We start from the raw sequence: 21095 nt of genomic DNA, 5'->3' as shown, positions 1-21095 counted from the left end.
ATTACTTTACTCCTGCTCTGTTCTGGGTATACAGATAAGGACACTCGACACACTCGCCTGTCTTCAGACCTCATCTGTCATGCAAAGAAGCAGCTGAAAGTGTTGAGATCTGCCTTCTTACACAGATTTCTTAGGAGACAAGAGGACCAGAATTTTCAATGCTTGGAAACGAGACAGATAGTAAAGTAATGTTGATGATGTAAACAATAATACATTTCCAGATTTTTGGTAGAGCCAGCTTTCACACGATTCGTATCGTAGAAGAGCACACTGATCTCGACCTGAGTCGGCACAGAACATCATACTATTCACACTTACCGAATGTACCAGACTTTGGGCTCAAATGTACTCAAGCACATATAGAGTTCCAAGTGTGGAAGCACCTCTGTGTGTGTGATGGTCAGCACATAAACTATAACCCTGTTTGGGACTGACTTATCCAGCGCTGAACAGCATTGCACACATGTCTGAACTGTTGTCAATTAAACATTAAAGTAAGCACTGGATTTGTGGTGGGAGTTTTATTTATTTTATTTTCTTTTTCTTTTTCTTAAGCTGGATCATTATCAAAGATGGTCAGATAACTTAGAAAACCAACAAGACCCAGAAGTTGTTGTAGGCTCCATTTATCTGAGTATTGGATCAGTGAGAGTCTGCCGTAAATGGAGAAGAATTCAGTGTGCTGACCCCGGGCTGCTCATTGTTCACCTCAGATTAAAGGGCTCTTGCCAACTTTGTGAATTCTTTCTCTGTTGTGACTCTCACCCATGGCTAGTAGATTCTGTGTCAGCATAGAAAACAAGCATGCAGTTCAGAGTTGGAGATTGTGTCACAGTTTAACTCCTGCTAAGAAGACAGCAAAGCTGTGTTGAATGTGGAGGTCATTGACTCATCGGTACGCCCACTCCAGCTTCTGCTCCTGAATGTTAAGAGACACTTGTTGTGATGCATTTCCCAATTAAATATACCAAAAATATATAGAAGTGTTCTTGAAAATGTCTTTTTATGAAGCTCCAACCACACCTGCATCTGGTCAACAAATGTTTTTCTACCTTTTGACCATATCTTTACCCCGACACACAGCTGGACCCTCTTCTTTCTAAACGACCTCATAGCAACATACTGACAGCCACCTAACAAACAAATCTTATCATTTTATAATCAGACAGGTGAAACGACAAGATGACGGACTTTGGTATTTATGTGTACAGCATGTTACAGATACATCCTGCTGTTGCTTACCAAGTGTGTTGGTGAGACCTTTGTACCCTAAAGAGCAATGAAAAGCCCCGAGCACTCAGTTGTCACACAGATGAGGAAGTCGTGCATTGACCACTACAGTCTGTAAATCAGACATGCCAACGCTGCAGAAATCATAGAAACCGGACACATGTGGAGTACATCATGAGTTTATCTCGGTAAGGGGGTAGTATTTCATTGCTATAGTACTGTAAGAACTGAAAATTTTAGTCATGACACACTTTAAAGAAAATGAACACTTTAATGGTTTTGCTTTAGTTCAATCATTGTAAATATAGCTTGATCAAAGCTAATGTTGTTTAGCGCTTTTATATGTTGTATTCATAAAGCTTCAGACCTGTGTTTGACTAATGGTGAATCATTAGCAAAGCTGTAAGTGTGTTCAGGTACATGTGTAACAGCCTTTTACTGAAATGTACTTGACAATTTGTGACGGGCTGAAAAACAGATGTTTTCTGTTCTTACAAGATGCACATTTTTATTTCAAACTGAATACCAGAGAAGAAGCTCACCGTTCTTTCGAGCCTTCCATTTCACTCCCTCACACACAGCCCAAATTTGGCCGTAACTCTAGCCATTCTGGGAGCATGCTCACTGACGTCACAGGCTCCAGAGTAGAGGCCCTGGCCTTTTTCCGAGATCAGGTGTCAGAGCCTTTTGTTTGTGTGCTGTGAGCTCCTCGGTGACACGCAGGTCGGGAATCATGGCTTCATTTCTCTGCGTGCTGATCCTCAATCAGGTCACTGCCAGTAACTCGAGTGACAAACTGATAAAAGTGATGCAAAATTAACTCGCTGGAAAACCCATCGCTCGAGCTTTTTGTCCCCGGCGTGCCACTTCGGATGCTGAACATGGATGAAAGACACATAATGAGTCACAAAATATTTTATTGGTCTTTAATGGATTGGCTGTTTTCAGACATTTGTGAAAGTTTGCTCTGATTGCTATTCATCTGATAGCTTTTATAAGAATTTGAACAAGAGGAATTTTAAGGTTGTTGTAACCTTATTGACATCGTAGCTAAAACATCTGGGCTGTTTATACTCGCATTGGTAAAACTGACCAGCAAATGCTCCATAATTAGTCCAACTGTTTAACAATTTTACCAGTGCAGCGTCTGGTGATGTTGCAGTATGTTTTTACTTTGTGTGGTTGAGGTGCGATGGTTGTTTTGGGGAAAGCTATGCAAGGCACCAATCCTTTCACTTCTTTGGATGCCAAATATCTCTGACACAACCTTGATGCTCGATAAGACTCATTGTCTTCCTGTAGACTTCAGTCCGGACCTGTTTGGACTCCTTGTATGTAGCCTAAGTATATACATATAACAATTTTAACTTTTAGATAAACAGCTCATATAGCTCACTGCACCTGTTAAGTTGAAAGTACTAGTAATCCATAAGCATGGCTTTCTTTCAGACTTCAAAAGTGAAATTGTTGGTACTTTAACTCAAAATAAAAATTGCAAAGTACTTTGGGAAATCCTGCCCGTTATGGCCACTGTTAATTTGACATGCTGATCTTTAGAATATGCGTTCTGCGTGTCGTAGCACTGGATAAATTTACCCAATGTTCATACTGACATTTCAAAACACTAACGGCGACAATGATAGTTAAAGACCAAAACAACTGGTGTTGTTTAAACATTGTTTATTTCAAGTTTATGCGATGTTAATAGTACATTGTACCTCTTATGATCACTACAGGCTTCTGGAGACAGACAGCAAGTCGTTGCGCTCCATGAATGGCTCCCGGCGAAACAGCGGCTCCTCTCTTGTGTCCAGCTCCTCGGCCTCCTCCAACCTCTCCCACCTGGAGGAGGACACATGGATCATGTGGGGACGAATTGTCAATGAGTGGGAGGAGGTTCGCAAGAAGAAGGAGAAGCATGTCAAGGTGAGACTAGTGCACATGGCTACTTGTGAAGTGACGGTCAGGTCTCGTGCAGACCTGCTTAAGAGCTTACTCAAACACGACTGCATTACAGGCTTAGAGAGACCCATTTGACCTGTCTTCAGAAGACAAGGTGAATGCATTTGTGAAGCTTTAATTTTATTTGAAGTTGTGAAATATATTGTTGTCTCCGTTTTTGTTAATTACAAATTCAATACGAATAGTGTGCACATTATTCTGGGTCCCAAAGAAAGTGACAGGAGCGCCCGTGATGCTGTCTATGCACATGATCTCTATTTTGATACGTATATATTTCACAGGCATTCTAACCCGAATGCTACAATGGCTCTATCTGTTTGGATGTTTACTTCCTCCAGTAATAATTTACTTAGCTATCTTTGTCCCAGGTGACCCTGTGGTGTTGTGCTTGAACTTTTTATTTTAGTTCTTGACATTTGAAGCTAATTTTAGGTTACTTGTTTCTACTGTTACTCTCTGAAGTCTTGTGGCAACCCTATGCCCAGTCACCGTCAGTGGTAGTCTAAATTAAACTGAACACGCAATGGAACTTTACGTAAACACAGTGACCAGTCTCATACCGTGTCAGCACTCTGTTTGACAGCTACAAGTCATGGCAGTGACTCGGCAGGGAGCTTGCAGTTTTCTAATGTTGTTGGTGCATCTGCAACAATTAGAAGGTTGGATTTTCTTTCTTCTGCTGGTGCATTTCCCTTTATTGAAAAGACGTTCAGTGGGATTCATATCAGATGATTGCTGTGACTAAGTCATTACTGGCATGCCAGTTGAATGCTCCTCAGACATAGCACTATAACAAGAAGCATTCTTTTGAGCTATTCATCTTCAAGCACTGACCAACCTGCTGTACAGTTATGATAGCACATTTTTAAAACACATGGGACCGAAAGACCAGCCTCTTCTGAAGCGTTGGGGTTTCTGTTGTTCTTGTCACTGTGTGTAAATGGTGAAGTGTTGCGAAGGACCTGTGACGATGCACGGTGGTATTATGTAATTTAACAGAAGTAGTAAAGACTAGATGGGTGCAACCAGCCTGGGATCATAACTGCTGAGGCTTCCACAAAATTGATGTTTTCTTCCCCGTTGCCTTACAGAGAAACCCAGCTTCTTTTGCATGAAATAAATAACGTTGATTTTTCTGTGCTTGTCAGCAAAACATGTTTTCAATACCTCATATTTCTAATGAAATATTGAAAGAGATCTGCTGATGAAGATAAATCTATTTAAGATGCTCACTTTATCTGTGTTGAAGCCTTTTAAATGTGGCTGGGAACAGAAAATAAGGGTTTAGTGGTGGAGCTCAGAGAGCAGCTTTCATTCCCAAGATATGAGATGTTTTGCATTGTTCCACTACAGAACAAAGCACAGTTTGTCTTGTCTAAGCTCTTAGAGAGGAGGGGGATCCCCTGCTGAAAGCCTGTGTGGGTGGACTTCTGCTCCAGATGCACCCTGCACTGACCAGATGCATGCAGACACACACGGTCGCACACACACTCATCACGGCAGGAAAGACCAGTGTTCCCTGTCAGCACAGGAAATTGCCTAATTAAATTGCATCAGCAGAAATATATGGAAACAAATCACTCTATAAGTGCCCCACTGACAAGCTTATATTTGGGCAGTGGAAAACTCTAATATTATGAGAAGCACCGTGTGCTGAAATGGCACAATAAATATTAGAGCAAGAAGTGTACCCACAGCTTCATCCTGTTTAGCCAGGCCTTTGTGTTTTCTTACACTTTTACACTTTCTATTGTCCACATTTAAAGGGGACAAAAATTGGCTATCAAATGTGCATTTATATTCGTTATTAATGTCTTTAGATCAAGCTAGATTAAAATAAGTTTTACAAAGTCGGTGTGGATCTTCAAATAATAGTATAATAGTTCCTAGCAAATAATGAATAGTATTGTTGCTTAAAATGCACATGCCTACTACATATGTCCTCTTGCATGTGCCATGTTGCATTGCCATGTTTCTACAGTAGCCCATAAGTGACAAACCAAACACTGACTCGAGGGTGTCTTTCACGAATTTCGCAGCCATCGTAGATTGTTTTACATGCTTGGAAGGGAGGTGAGGAATGTTCAATTGGTTGCAATGTGCCGCCTGACCTCTAGATGCCACTAAATCCTACACACGGTTAAAGCCCACCAGAGATCTTGGGACAACCTTAAAATGATCTTTTCTTTTTTTTGTTTTCTCACAGGATCTTGTTAGAAAAGGGATTCCTCACCACTTTCGGGCAATAGTGTGGCAGCTGTTGTGTAATGCCCAAAATATACCTATCAAGGATCAGTACTCAGAACTCCTGAAGATGACATCACCCTGCGAGAAGCTGATTCGCAGAGATATCGCTCGCACTTATCCTGAACACGAGTTCTTTAAGGAGAAGGACAGCTTGGGCCAGGAGGTGCTCTTCAATGTCATGAAGGTATGTCTCCTTTTGTGTCTGACGAACCTGTAAAGTGTGCAGATAAACTGATAGTCATGTGTGCAAATAACACAACTGATATTTTGGCTTTCACAGTAGTTTCAAGGTAAAAAATGGAAGTTGAGTAAATCCACAACGAATACTTTTTCTCTTGAATGTCAGCGAGACCCATCTAAAGCTGATTTGTGTTACCTCAGGCATATTCTCTGGTGGACCGGGAAGTTGGCTATTGTCAGGGAAGTGCATTCATTGTAGGACTTTTACTCATGCAGGTAATAATGGTGTTCACAACACATGCACACAAACACTGTAATTCAGCAGCTTCCAGGGAATAGTTTGACACGCATGATTGAACACACAGATCTTGAGGTTTGATGCATTCTGTTATGTTTCCAGATGCCAGAAGAGGAAGCATTCTGCGTGTTTGTAAAGCTGATGCAAGACTACAGATTACGAGAGCTCTTCAAACCTAGTATGGCTGAGCTGGGACTCTGCATGTACCAGTTTGAGTCCATGATCCAGGTAGAAACCTCTTCCAAACATACAAAATGTTTCTCAAAATCTAGTCTAAAAGGGTTCTACACTGTTCTTTTTTTTTTCTTTCCAAGGAGCACATGTGCTCGCAAAAATTGAAAGTGCGTTAAAATTTTTGCCTGTCACGCACTCATTCACACAGACACTCACACAGTAGTGGCAACAGACCTGTCATGCAAGGTGTCATGTCCCTGTCATGGGGAGCAACTTGGGTTCAGTGTCTTCCACAAGAACACTTTGGTTTGTGGACAGGAAGATGTGGGGATCGAATAGCCAACCCTTACAATTAGTGGACAGCCAGCGCTACCATCTGAGCCACAGCCAACCTCTTACACATCAATTTCACATCAATTACGATGACCTCAACCACACTGACTCGACTAACTGAATGAATTATCATCACCGGTTGGAGAAATCCAAGCAAATACTATTAAAGAATTGCAGAACAGAGCATCAATAGTTTTTGATAATATCGCTGTCCATATGTCACTTATTACACTTCTCATATCGCTTTTGTGTATAAAAGTGCTGCAGTGAGCACGACTGTGCTGACAGGCACGCAGAGTGAAGCACACTGGAGACGCCACGGTGGCTCCACACGCACTCGTTTCCCTGAGTGTGGAAGCCATTCGGGTTTCCAGTGTGCTTTTGCCCCCACCAGTGGCAGACACGCTCTAATGGTGGCATGCAATTCCTTTTTTTGCACCTTTGTTTCAATCGGACCCCTTTTTCATGTGCTGTCCTGTTATATGAACTCTCTGCTTTTACTGCAGCAGCAACATGTTGCCACTTGTTGCATTTCCTTTTGTTTGTGACCCTCACGACTGTAGCCAGAAAACAATATGTGCTCTCTATCCTCCACCTCACCCACAAGCACTTTCTGCGTCAGAAAAATGTGCTTTTCCTGGTATTCCTCTCTGTTTTTCCTACAATTAACCATAAAGAACTACTGATCCTCTGGCTTAATTTAGACGTGCCTTGCATTAACTATTTATGGTTCAATGTGGGCGTGTTGAAGACAGGATATGATGCTGATCATGTCTAGCTAGACTGCAATCTATAAAAGGAACATCGCGTGCAGTTTTATAAATCGGAATTTCTTTTGTCGAACGGGATTTTCAACTTTTCAGCACACATACACTTTTAGCATGGATCCTGTTTTATAAATGAGGCCCCTGGTCTTGTACAGTAGTAATGGTGTGAATCTGTACGATCTTCTTCCCTCCCAGGAGCACCTCCCGGAGCTGCATATGCATTTCCAAGCTCAGAGCTTTCATACCTCCATGTATGCCTCTTCTTGGTTCCTCACCATCTTCCTCACCTCTTACCCTTTGCCTGTCGCCACAAGGATCTTCGATATCTTCATGTGTGAGGTCAGTTAAAAGGAATTGGAAGCTATCACCTGCTTTAAATGAGAAACTTTATCAACTTATATGTATCAACCCAGTGTTTCCCCATGGATGGAGTTGTAGCATGTCGTTCACAAAAATAGCAAAGCTCGCCCTTCAGGGAAGTTTCTGTCTATTTGCCAACACCAGAGGCCTCAGTGCATACTGTACATTATGGGCAATGTTGAGCAGGAGAAATGTCTATCTAGCCTACATAGGAGGTGTCTCAAGATTTAGGAAAATACACTTTTATTGAACATAATAAAAGTATAATCTTTACAACAATTATTGACATTTATTGAGCAAAAAATATTATTTTATCAACAACCATAGACCTTAAATTGCATAAGAAATACTACAACTACAAATACTACCCCAGGCAACACTTTTCATTCTGTTTTTGATCAGCCAGTCTTTTTGACTCATCTGAAAATTCCAGCATGTGATTTAGCAAACAATTAATTTGTTTTCTGTTTGACCTTTATCACTGTGGTAACCGTTTACATCCACGTGGTGTTAGCTAGCAGCAACCTTCATTCAGTTCTTTATTCTTTTCATTCCTCCTTCATTCTTTTTTCCAGAATTATCTTGGATCGCCACACCATTGAATTATCAAACAGTGTCATTTTACATAAGTGTAAAGAAATATTCACTGACGAGATCATTTATATTTACAATATTTCTGTGGGGGCATCCTGTCCAAATAATAACGCCAACATCTCTGTGAGGGAATCTGTCAGTTGTTTTTGAAATGGACAGCTTTCAAGCATAGCAAGGCCCGCCTCTAGGAAATAGTAAACAATTGGTGCAAGTCCAAGCTCTGGCTTTGACTCTTCAGAATCAGAATCTGCTTTATTTATACATACAAGGAATTTGACTCCGGTTGTAATGTGCTCTCTCAATGTACAAACACAAAAAACAGACATATAAGACATAAATAGACATGTATACAGCTATAAAACATTTGCTTGTTTCTAATGCTTGTGATGTAATGAACCTGTTTCACAAACGCACAGTCGTGTGCGCAGGCGATTATTTCTGCATTCTAGACACGTAATCATTGATTCCACCCATGCTTTCCCTACTGTGACATGGGTTAAACCTTATCCTGCCATTGCATTTACTGAATGTCACCCTTGCTAATATTTGGCAAAGTATCTTTAAATGTCAATGTGAAATAAAAATAGTAGAGTACTTAAGATTTAGGGTAAACATTTCCCCAACTGCTAAATAAAGGTGACTGTCAAGGAAAGGTTATCCATTGGTGCCACTTGTTGGAGAAAACAAGCACTCTAATCCATATTTAATACTGACTGTGAGTGGGTTCATCACTCTCTTAAGACCCCAGCTAATTTGCGAATATTGCTAACACTTAAAAACACATGTCACAGCACACTAAACCTTCCGTCTGATAATCTCTTCAGGGTCTGGAGATTGTGTTCCGCGTGGGGCTGGCCATCCTCCAGATGAACCAGACTGAACTCATCCAGCTCGACATGGAGGGAATGTTACAGGTATATCACCCATAACCTCCACATAACTTGTCTTTCAGGCAGATCAGATTTCTGCAGCGTCGTGAAGAGAGGATTTTCCGCCACACCCTGTTAATTGTTGCATATGTCCTCCCAGCTCATACCTGTGGACATGCTCATGTTGGATGTAGTGCTTTGAGGTCACAGCAACAGCTGACTAAAATAGCAGGGTGCATAGTTGTGTGGCACTTATCCCTGCCTCTGTTCTTCACCGTGCCTCAGCACTTTCAGAAGGTCATCCCACACCAGTTTGACAGTGGACCAGATAAGGTCATCCAGGCTGCTTATCAAGTTAAATACAACGCCAAGAAGATGAAAAAGTAAGCACAACGGTTAAATCATAAACTTCCGACCTCCTTCTTTGGTTATGCTTTTTTTTCTTCTTTTTTTTCAAACGAGACAGTAGAAATGGACATCTCATTCCGATTCTATATTATTTGTTATTCAGCTTCCCTAGTTTACTATTGAACTACCAAACCTTTCAGTACTTATTATTATTATTCAGCTGCTACTGCAATTCATTGTATGGCAGCTTTTACTGATTGTATATTGCTGATAATTTATGACTTGAAATGAATTTGCTACGCATAAGATTTTAGCAGATTTTCAGGGACAGAAATTTTTAATTCAGCCTTCTATTGTTATCTTACCGTTATTATTTTTGACTTGTAATGTGCATAATATTTTTGTCATAAGGCTTTATTTTCTGGATCTGTAATTTCCTCTAGGGTTCACCAGAAAGACTGTAGTTTGATTTTAATTATGAGGAAAATAAAACTTCATTTAAACTGAAGTAAACATTATTTTAAACTTTATTTTTCTTGTGTTAAATTTTTTTGACTGCCTGTTGACCAAATTTCAGATTTTGTTTTTTTTAAGCTTAAATTGAACAAATAAATTCATTTAGAGAATATCGCATTAACAGTTTTTATTTTCCTATGATTAGTACAAAGGGGAATGAGTTTTATTTTTAAAGAAATTCCTTGGGAATCTTTTGTAAATTACAATGCAATATGCACACATTTTAAAACATCTCCAAAATATTGGCAGGTATGGCATTTTGTCCTTTGTATTTCTTTATTTTTTTATTTTTTTATTTTGTACATCAGCCCCGCTGACAAATTTTTGTTGCATCTGCATTTAGTGAGGGTCACTAATATTTTTGTCTTCACGGATTCTCTGTAACATTTCAGGTTGGAGAAAGAATATACTACGATCAAAACAAAAGAGATGGAGGAGCAAGTGGAGATAAAGGTGCGTAGACATAGCTTAAAGAAATGTCCCAAAGACTCCAATATACATATTTTGTCTCATGATTTTCTCATTTGTTTTTCTGCAGAGGTTGCGGACAGAGAACAGACTCCTGAAGCAGAGGATAGACACACTAGAGAAAGTGAGTGCATAAGTGTTTGTTACAGGTGGTCTGTCACCAGGTCGACCAATCAGTTACTGCCCCCTTGCTCATCAACTTTACTTTAACCCATCCAGCTGTGTATATCCATACATCATACATCTAACTAATGATGGGGGCCTTGTCTTTCACTAACTGGACTGTATTAATTGAAAGTCGCCATTTTTACATGAGAAACCATTACTGACTGATACAGTGACTGTTCTGAATGTAGATGAAGTCTGAAGCTGCTGGATTTAGACTTCAGGTTGTCATTGGGGCTGTCTCTGTGGCTCCAATGCTTTGATGTCAAGAAATGACAATCACAAGACACGACTAACTGAAGCAGAGACTGGGACAAGCCTGTGTTGAATGTGAACGAGGCTGCTTGATGCTTGAAGTTGATACAAAGCTCTGCATGCCAGGTCACACTGTTTGTATCACTTTGCACCATGTGTCTCTGAACGGGCACTCCTGTTGCCAGGTAAAAAGCGCCATGCATGGGGTCTGCTGTTCATAGTAAGGGTGTCCGCTACGCTGCGTTTGCCTGCAGGGAGGAAGACTGTAGTCATCACAAGTCCGTTATTTAAAACCAGCTCGAGGCTGCTGCTCTCTGACACGTCTCTATCACTTCACTCCCATGGCCTTTTTAACTTTTCACTAACTGAAACCATTGAAATACCTAAACCACATCAGCCCAGAGCTTCTGCTCAGTTAAACACGTCCTCCTTTACACTGTTAATGTGCTGTTCTTGTAGTTCACTCTCGGCATTAACCAGGGCTGTCCTGTGCTTTTTTCCCCTGTTTGAAACCTGTCTGCGTTATCAGTATCACCTAATTCTTCACTTTGTCACCAGCTTACAATTTTTGCACCTTTTTCACCATAGCTGCATGCAATGTTCCTTTTCTGTCTCTGAACGTGAACATCATCGTACATGCCACAAATGACTATTTCTGGAGGGGAAAATGAACATTGCATTTCTTCTTTAAATCAATCAATTGTTCTCTTGTGTGCTTTAAACTGTCCTCTGGATTGTCTCTCTCTCTCTCTCCGCTGTCTCTTGTTGATATTTCTGTTTTGTAGGAAAGTGCTTCCTTGGCAGATAGATTGATCCAGGTATATTCCTCATTTTCTCTTTATCCTTATGACTTCTGTGGCACCATCCTTCTTCCTACTCTTTGTCTCTCTTTAGCATTGCATGCTTGTGATTAGCACTGTGAAGGACAGTAATAATGCAGAATCTAAAGAACTCCAATGAATGAAGAAATAAACCAGATAATCAACTGATCATGTTGTTTAATAAGTGCATGCACATTCTGGTATCTTAGACAAAGTAAGAGAATTACCAATAATGCTGAGGAAAAAATTCAAATACAAATCTCATCTAACTACAGTAAAAAAAAAACAAGCATGTCCTTAGAAAACCCAATCCCCTCATTCTCTCGGCTTTGCCATCCCATTTCGCCCCTTTCGTTTATTTTCTTGTCGTGCTCACTCCACCCCTCCTCGGTTGGTTATGTCCAAAGGGACAAGTGACTCGCGCTCAAGAGGCAGAGGAAAACTACCTGGTCAAGCGGGAGCTGGCCACAGTCAAACAGCAAAGCGAGGAGGCCAGTGCTCAGCTGGAGCAGGCCACGAAAACCATCAGGCAGCTCCAGCTCCAGCAGCAGCAGCAGCCACAAGCGGTAAGGAGGGCCGCAGAGTCCCCAGCTGGCAGGTTGCACCGGCTCACATCCTGCCGAGCCTGCGACACGAGCTGTGACACTTGAGACTGGAATATTTTCCAGATCTGTTTGTGATGTGCAGTGCTTAAAACCTCAGGCTGAACATTTTAAGATGTTGTGGTTTGCTACAATTGTCAACTTTGTCCAGGAAGAAATGTGTTTTCACTGGTGTTTGAATGTGTCATCTGTCTCCTTATGCTCAGTCGGCATATTATTGCCGAGCAACAAATTCAAGCAGTGGCAGATGAAAGACTTTTCTCACTTTGCACATCACCTTTGGGTAATGATCTGTTTTGGCATGCATGAATTCAAATTGAGACATGGATTACTACATATTTCTGCCACCATTTAGAGTCTTGTGCTATCTCAGAAATGTATTCATGAATTCGTAAGCAGTTGTCTTGCAGGCTGGTAGATTGAACATATGGCCCACCAAATCCTCTTCTCGCATATCTGGTGACCTAACATTCTTAATTATTGATGGTTGGATTCAGGATGATAATGTGCAGGCATTACCATGTTTTACATATTTTGCTGTCTTGTTTCACAATGAGTTCCCATTCATTATTTATGTGGAAGTGAAAGGGAAAAATAGCTGATGTCAGCTAAAATTAAATTCTTTGCTGGAGTGTGAAAAGGCACTGAGGTCTATTTTCACCAGACTATCTGTAGCATTATCTTCGACTTTTTTAGCAGACAATAATCATTTTAAGGAATATGGCTTACTGGAGGTTGAATATTTTGTTTGCAGTGGTACACGCAGGTATATGTGCTGCCATGGTTTTCTGTCTCTGCTCACTCACACATCCGATTGGTTGTAGAAGGGAGCCCCTCGGTTCTCTGAGGAGTCCGTCCTGCAGCTGGAGAGAGAGCTGGTGCAGGCCCGACTGAAGGAGGCAGAGTCCCAGTGTGCTCTCAAAGAAATGCAAGACAAGATCCTCGATATAGAGAAGGCGAGTTGCCTCACTGCACTGCACTGCCTTAATCTTAGCTAGCACAGTATATCATTATGTGAGCTAACTACACTCTCATTCCTCTAAACCAGCTTTAAAAAAACATATATTTGTTACGTAACTTATTTAGAGAAACACGTCATTACCAGATGACACCAATGTGGCACGACTACAAGAGGAGCTGATCGGAGTGAAGCTGAGGGAAGCAGAGGCTCTGACTGGACTGAAAGAGCTGAGACAGCAGGTCAGAGATCTGGAGGAGCACTGGCAGGTGAGCATCAACATTTCAGCACACAGGACAGTGCAAGAAAATATCATACAGAGATCAAATTATTGATCAAACAACCAAAATAAAAATACAAATTCTGACTCAAAATGCAGGTGCTGCTTGTGGACACTAAGCTGCACATCTTATACCATGTTGGTTACAGTGCAAACATTTATGACAGATAAATGGATAAAGTCTAGAGTTTGTTACCGACTGCCTGCAACCCTTCTCCCCCAGCGTCACTTGGCACGCACCGCTGGTCGCTGGAAGGACAGCCCAAAGAAGAACGCCTTGAGTGAGCTACAAGACGAGCTGATGAGCGTGAGGCTGCGTGAGGCCGAGGCCCAGGCAGAGCTCCGAGAGACACGACAAAGAATGCTGGAGCTGGAGACGCAGGTCAGAGGTCACATCATTCTAACCTGCCAATTCATTCTTTTGCTTTTTTGTCATGTATTTTCAAATGCAGTTAATCATACAAACTGAATTGTAGACACATCTGGAAGTGAGTTGGATCTAGAACAAATAAGTATATTGGCTTAAAAAGAAGGGAATTCTCCACCTGTATTGTCAAACAGTGGCCTTCAGAGGGCAGTAGTCGTCTGTTCTGTATAATTCAAAAACTTGTGGGAAGTTATGTCGGCAGCCTCACCACTGGGCTTTTGTCAGCTTTTTATCCAGATTGACTCGATCATTCATTAAAACCAAAATAATTACTGTTGCTAATGTATCTCATGCTCTTTCAGAATCAGATCCACAGTAACCAGCTGCGACGGGCGGAGCAGGAGAGTCGCTGTCTCAATGAGCGCATGCAAACAGTGATGGTGCAAAATAGAGATCTGCATGTGCAACTGCAAGAGATCAAGCGGAGACAAGCTGAGATTGAATGCAAGGTACAAACTGCCGTCGATCTACAGCACTGCGACTGCTGGGGCAAACCACCACAGCTCTGTTGTGGCACAAGCTGTGAAGTACAACCCATGAACTTAAAAATGAAAAAAAGAATATATAAAGTTGTAGAGTTGAACTACGTTTGCTGCCACCTGAGAGTTGTTCTCTGGTTTGTTTTCTGCAGAGTAAAGAACAGGTGATGGCAGTGAGGCTGAGGGAAGCTGACAACATTGCTGCTATGGCTGAACTCCAGCAACAGATATCAGAGCTTGAGATTCAGGTGAAGTCCCATCTCACTTTACTTCCTCTGCATCAAGCTGTTTGGTTTCCTCAACTCCCTCACAAACCACATTATAGTTATTTAAACTTCTTTCAGCCATAGCGGTAGGCGTCCCACACAGGAATGTATCATATAGTTGTGACAAAGCTGAGTAATATTCTTATTTCCATTGATCGGAGGATCTAGTCGGCTAGTATGTACTTACTATGAGCTACGGGCTCCTATATGGACACATTATTATCTGCCAGAGTTAGACCAATGGTTGTTCATTGACATGGCAGATTTCTGTATTTGTGTTTTTTTGCTGTCCGCTCTTTTTATTGCTGGAAATGGGCAGGGCTCTGATTGGACAAGATGATGTCATGAATTTCTATCCACCAATCTGTATTTCACAAGTATAATAATCTGATCTGATCATAGTTGATGTGTTGTTTACTTCCGTTGCCAAGGACACTCCAATGTCAATCAAATCTGGACACGTCCTCCTTTTGTCCTGATGAAGCACATGAGCTGACGTGTTTATTTTTGTCTGAAGTTTGCCTTTTAAATCATGGATATGTCAAATTGTTTTCAGCACATGAGCCAAAAGTAAATGTAATTCTGCGATGTCCTAAAAAAAACCCAACATTTTTATAATTTTCATTTGATTATTTCATTTGAAAGCTGGAAATAATGTATGACACTTGTATTTTTGTGCAAACACTAAATATAAAAGCAGCTTAATGAAGCTGGACAAACCTGAATCTGAATGTGTACTCCCTGTATGAATTAGTTTCAACAAGCAGGAGTGAAGGGACCAGTGTTTATCCCCAAACAAATGTAACGCTACAACAACAAGGGTGACCAAATCAAATACAGGCCTTTTCTTAAAAAGTCAACAGTCATAGTACTGAATGGAGACAGTGATCTAAAACTCAGTTAAGGCTTGTTTGTGGGCTCAACCTTTTCACAGCACACTTTTTTGTAAACGCAAGCTACTTGATGAATAGTGAGTGTGGAAACAGGCAGGTAATGTTGCCTGTTGCCATAGAGGAAGGATGGGGATTTTTTTTTTTATACGCTTTAAATGCAGTGGAATGGGTCTGAAGATGCTTTCAGTCATGATGAACTCAGGATTATAATTTTAAACACATGACTTGTATGCACAGACATCCATTTATGTATTTCAAAGATACAAGTCTGTTGTGGTTTATTTGAAATTTTGCAGTCGTGGTATTTTTATTTGTTGGTTGTAAATTGTGGTAAAATCATGATCATAAACTGGATATAAGGTTAATCATTGATTTTGTAGTAGTTACACACAGTCTTACTCTGTATTGAGCCCACACATATTCTTATAATGTATAAATCTTTTTGGAAATTGTTCATGATTTGTTATTACTTGTAACACAGAAAACTCAGAAAGCTTATTGACTCATCAGCACTAATCAGTGGGGAAAAAAAAAAAAATCGCTGCAAACTGATTATCCATAAATAGAACTTCCAGAAGTTGCGTGTACAGTAGTAGTACCTACCTTTCAGTCAGTAGCACATCCCTGAGTTATATGTTGTGAGTCTGTTTCAACAGTCTGCATCTGCTTTGCACGACTGGGTGCTGCGTTTCCCCCCCCTCCCCCATTCTTTAATCGTAGTGAGTGATCCGCTGCTGTCACATCAGGGTTGTGTTGATGTCTCAGCCTTGTTCATTTCTTGATTTGCTGAAGTCTAACTATTTTCACTTTGAGGTGCTCTTTAAGCAGATTTTCTTGAGGCACCCAGAGTCTAGCAAGATTGCTGCCTTACACAATATCTATAGAGAATACATAACACGAGCCCCACATCAGACGCTTCAATGCCGACCCCGATTTGTTTCACCAGAGCTTCCTCTGGGCTTAGTTTTTTCTTTGAGTTTTCCTCGTCTAGTTTCTGAACACATCAGACCTACAGGTGTGGAAGAGCTGCCACCTCCTTCCACAGTTCATTTATCAACCGCATTGCAGAGACCGACTCTGGTGCTGGACTGATTGCATCAAGCAGAGATTTAGGTCGTGAATTACAAACTCACTAACTGTGGTCAGACATTTATATACATAAAATGCCTAATACATTTATAAAAGTTAGTGTATTAAGAAAAACAAAAAGGCTACAGCGAGAGAGGATGTCTTATTGTGTTAAATGCGTGATGTTCACGTGCTTATTTACTTGTATATATTTATGTGGTGTATATAATCATTTTAATCAAGGGGAGGGAAATGTGATCCCATCACAAGTGGTCACTCGAAGGCACACGTGGAGACGCATGGAAAGGTTCTTATCAGAGCCGTCCACTTGTGATTGGACCTCTGACTGTACATTTCTATTTACATTTGCACCTAAGCTCTCCATTTATTTTTCTTTGGTGATAAGCTGTAGTGGCAGCAGTGTTTTTTGGACTTCACTTCCCAGAGATCCAAACAGAGTTGCCTTGTGTGACATCGGTAATTTGACATTTGAAGAGCGAGGGGAAGTGTGAGCCTGTTGTGTTAGCTCCGCCTACCCTCTCTGACAGAACAACCGATGGGAAACGCGTCGGTAACGCTGTCCTGCTTGGGATGTATCCCAGGATTGTTGCCACAGATACCCAGCTCATTGAGTTTATTACACTGCAAATGCAAAGTATTTCATCAGTGGGCCACAGACTCAGTCTCCATGGTCGTACCTCATTTGGCAATCAGTAGTGATTTAATAGACATATTTATATGATAATCATTGAGATTATTGCTTTAAGAACTTGTAGTCTGGCTCATGAGATGTCAAATGTTTCTAAAAATCTGCCGTTGACCGTCTAGTTCGGTTTGCATTCTCTGCCTTTCCGCTATCTTTGTGTTATCGTTTACAAAGTCCCTGTTGACTGGCATAAAAAGGGTTAAGTCCCTTCAAAAGATCAAACAGAACCAAAGAAGTTTAATTGTGTTTCAGACAGTGAAAATTTTAAGATGGGAGCAACATTTTCTTTCTTTCCCTGCTGTATAGGAACCAGAGTATATACTATATACTGTAATATACTGTGTTATAAGTCTTTTAGTTACTGTTTATATATTTCCTCTAAATGCTAAACTGGAGAGGGAGGTTTTGTTGATTTATTATAAGTATTGGTTTCTTTAACGGTGTCAAACTAAAACTTCGGTTATATGGGAAGTCCTGTTGGAAACAGTTATAGCTTGGTGTACTTTTAGTATTTACGGTTGTACATATTCTCCTAATTCGTTGAGGATGTTTCAGATAGTCTAAGCTGGAGACTATTTATAAGTATGCCACCTACTAAAACCCCTCCTCCTCTTCCCCTCCGCAGGCACAGACAATCGCTCAGTGTGGTCTGAGGTTTGGTTACTTAGCGATAGAGCAAAAACATGCAACACCAAAAATTTACCACTACCGCTCTCATGCTTTTTAGAATCTGCGTAATGAACTCATGAGTTGAATATCTCAATAACATAAAGCAACCTTGCACTTTATTACAACGACCTTTCCCTTTTTTATGTATAAAAAATTTCCAGAATTTGCAGGTTTGTGTGTTTTTTTTAAATATTTGTTTCGTCTTGTCAGACGGAAGGTATAAAATCACTGTGCCAGTTTTGACTACTTGGTCTGTGGTTTGGTTACCCCTCAATAACTTGTTGGTGAAAATGGTTTCAATCAGAGGAATCGTGGCTTTTTGATCAGAGTTGGTGACACATGTTGATGACACTTTGCTGCTCAGGTAAGAGTGTGATCAGATTAACAGTATGACTTTCAACATGTAGAGCAGTAGCAGATGTTGTCGTAGATCCAGTCACATGTAGCATATAGCTATGAAACAACCTAGATAATCCTGCAGAGATTTAATGAACAGATCTAAAGAAAAAAAAGATAACAATCACTGAGTAATAATGGCAAACTTGGCCTTTGATACCAACATGTGTAGAAAGGTTTCTGTGTAGGACTCTTTCACTGTCAGTCATGTTCAATGCCACAGTGCTCTGTCTCAGCCTGAAGGGAAGTGGTTTCTCATCTTGAAGCAGAGACTCTACCAAAGGTGATATGCATGGTTTGTTTTGAGGTTTCTATGACATGCTCAGAGATTTATACTAAATGTTTTTTTAAAAAGACAATCCTCCCTAATTCTCCCTATCGTGTCATGTTAATTTAAAAAAAATTAAAAAATCTGTATGAGCAGTTGGCCCAAAAAAAGAGCAAACTCTTATAACAAACATGTGTATTACAGTTTAAAATGTGATCATGCTGTTTGGAGGAATCGCTTTACACTAATATCTAGGAAGCTAAAATATATAGTCAGTTGAAAGTTAGGTCATATTAAAAATTTAACTTTAATCAGACATTTTCATGCTGTGTGGTTTCACACATCCTTCACAGATGTCTTTTCAGATTCTAAATAACTTATGCGTCATTGCCACAATAATGGGGATGCACATAAAGTGTAAAAAAAAATCTGTAAACATGCTGACTGAGATGACAAATACTGTTGAATGACATTTGTATGCATTTCAAATGAGCTTATTTTCTAGGCTGTGATTTCTCTCACTTGCTTAGGATGTGATGATGTTGATTACAATTGTTCTGATGAAAGATTGTTTTGCCAGATTATCACGTTCTCTGCGTCCAGTACTCTAAAGATATTTAACATACAGGTATATTAATTTAGAATTAGTCGACTTTTTAAAACACCTGGCTACTTTTTTTCAATCGCTCCACTTTTACAACTATATAAAGCAGAGTGAGAGTAAAGGGGCACCAGGAAGGCATTTCCGCGAGACGTTTGACGTCCCCAGCCACAGCCACAGCCTGACACCTGGTGATTCACACAGCTGAACACCAGGAAGTCTTATTAACTGTCTGCCGTTGTTGTTGCAGTGTTTTGGAGCAGCAAAACCTCAAAAATAAACGATTCTTGCAATAATCTCGTGTTCAGACCTCTACATTTGAAAAAAAAAAAAAAGAAGCCTTCTGGGACTCTCCAAATTCAACCCCACCATACCACAGAAATCAAAAAAATCCTCAGTCTCACCTCTTCACCTCAACCCCATGTGTTGTGAACAGCGCCCTTCACGGACTCACTGCAGAACTGGCAGGTTTAAGGGTGTGATCGAGGTTTGAAATAGGGTACGTGTTTATTTTCGATGGCTGCAGATGCACTGAGGGAGATAAACATCACATTGGCTGTTTTAACTGTTAGAGACAACAACCAGCTCCATCCCCAGGGCCCCCAGGAGGAAATCAAGCACAAATGACTGTGTTTTATGTTTCACTAAACATCTGTCACTTTGGTCGCCCGCCACGCATGCAGGGGCACTTTGTGATGCTGCTTTTTTAGCAGCGGTGCTCTCATGTCTGCGGCCGTTTGTCCTGCCCTGTACAGTCGGTCCACAACCATTAACAGAAGACATGTATGTTGTTGCTATTTGCACACACTCTTGGCATTTAAGAGTATGCTATGCCATTTATTTAGATTTAAGCACTTTACGTGATGGTAAATACTTCTTAATCTTTCTCAGTATTTAGAAAAGCCACTTGTGCCTCTGAGTGTTGTACCCATTTGAAGGTTGTCTTTTCTCCCAACAGAAAGAAGAAGGAAAGGTCCAAGGCCAGCTGAACCACACAGACTCGAGCCAGTACATCCGCGACCTTAAAGACCAGATAGCGGAGTTAAAACATGAGGTGAGACCCGTTCTAAACAAGCACCAGGTCTTCTTCTAATCATGTTACCTTCTTTTTTTTCCTTTTTTTTTTAAAGTTCTATCGAGGTTTCAGATTTTGTTGTTGTCAACTCTTTGAGCTTGCCTTTCGCAAGATTTCACTCTGTACCCTCCGATATGGTTTTACTTTGAGGCGAACAGATTAGTTGAAGTGTTAACTCCACCCAGAGACTTCCTGTGTGGCGTTGACATGGTTTGCACCTCTTGTAGATACATTCACAAACATGGCCTACAGATGTTCAAACCAGGTATTTACCAAGCGTATCACCGTGTTGGGCCAAACGTTATAGCAACATTTGATAGTTTAGAACTAGTATAATGCCACTAGTGATGAATTCAAGTTACATGAGGGAACTGAAAGCATTTGACCTTAGTTTAACTACAATCAGACTTTCACCTTTGTTCTTTGTTCTGTCCTGTCCTGTCATGTGATGTGATGGAAAAAAAAAACAGGTAACAAGTCACAGTCACTTCCACTCTTTGTTTGGTGGTCATCTTCAAGCCTTAAGAGTGGCCCGCTATTACTAACATGAATTTAAATATCTGCAGTGAGCAAACCTGAAAGTATGAGTGGCTCGATAACAAGTCCCACCATCCCCCTCCCTCACAATTTGAATTAAAACCTGCATCATCACCATGCTGGAAATTTTGACTGCAGCCAGTCAGATGTTTTTATTTGGTCACAATTTCCTTTTTGCATGGCAACAACAGGAAGGCAGACTGCCAAGTTTAGAAAGGTGTTGGTAAACAGAGACTATTTTTGTGATAATGTTAATTGCGTACTGTGATGTGAACTGCCGTCT

The 21095-nt window shown here is 40.7% G+C and overlaps 1 protein-coding gene across 4 annotated transcripts in view; it reads left to right on the top strand.

Annotated features, from left to right (window-relative positions):
- Positions 1-21095, top strand: part of evi5b (ecotropic viral integration site 5b) — a 33700-nt gene that overhangs the window by 8380 nt on the left and 4225 nt on the right. For 2 of the 4 annotated variants that reach the window (XM_069150946.1, XM_069150945.1), the window contains 17 exons: positions 2967-3156; positions 5399-5623; positions 5821-5895; positions 6020-6145; positions 7387-7530; positions 8970-9059; positions 9300-9397; positions 10271-10331; positions 10417-10470; positions 11552-11584; positions 11995-12153; positions 13014-13145; positions 13276-13416; positions 13651-13809; positions 14157-14303; positions 14486-14581; positions 20159-20254. In XM_069150946.1, coding sequence (XP_069007047.1) covers positions 2967-3156; positions 5399-5623; positions 5821-5895; positions 6020-6145; positions 7387-7530; positions 8970-9059; positions 9300-9397; positions 10271-10331; positions 10417-10470; positions 11552-11584; positions 11995-12153; positions 13014-13145; positions 13276-13416; positions 13651-13809; positions 14157-14303; positions 14486-14581; positions 20159-20254 — 2026 coding nt within the window. The remainder of the gene's footprint in view (positions 1-2966; positions 3157-5398; positions 5624-5820; positions 5896-6019; positions 6146-7386; positions 7531-8969; positions 9060-9299; positions 9398-10270; positions 10332-10416; positions 10471-11551; positions 11585-11994; positions 12154-13013; positions 13146-13275; positions 13417-13650; positions 13810-14156; positions 14304-14485; positions 14582-20158; positions 20255-21095) is intronic. The other 2 variants (XM_069150948.1, XM_069150949.1) reach the window with 2 other exon arrangements.

The sequence above is a fragment of the Embiotoca jacksoni genome, unplaced genomic scaffold (assembly GCF_022577435.1).
Source record: "Embiotoca jacksoni isolate LCO1_2020_lvr unplaced genomic scaffold, fEmbJac1.0.p SCAF_16, whole genome shotgun sequence".
Lineage (NCBI taxonomy): Eukaryota > Metazoa > Chordata > Actinopteri > Embiotocidae > Embiotoca > Embiotoca jacksoni.
The sequence above is the reverse complement of the archived record's forward strand: the minus strand, read 5'-3'. Positions and strand labels throughout refer to the sequence as shown.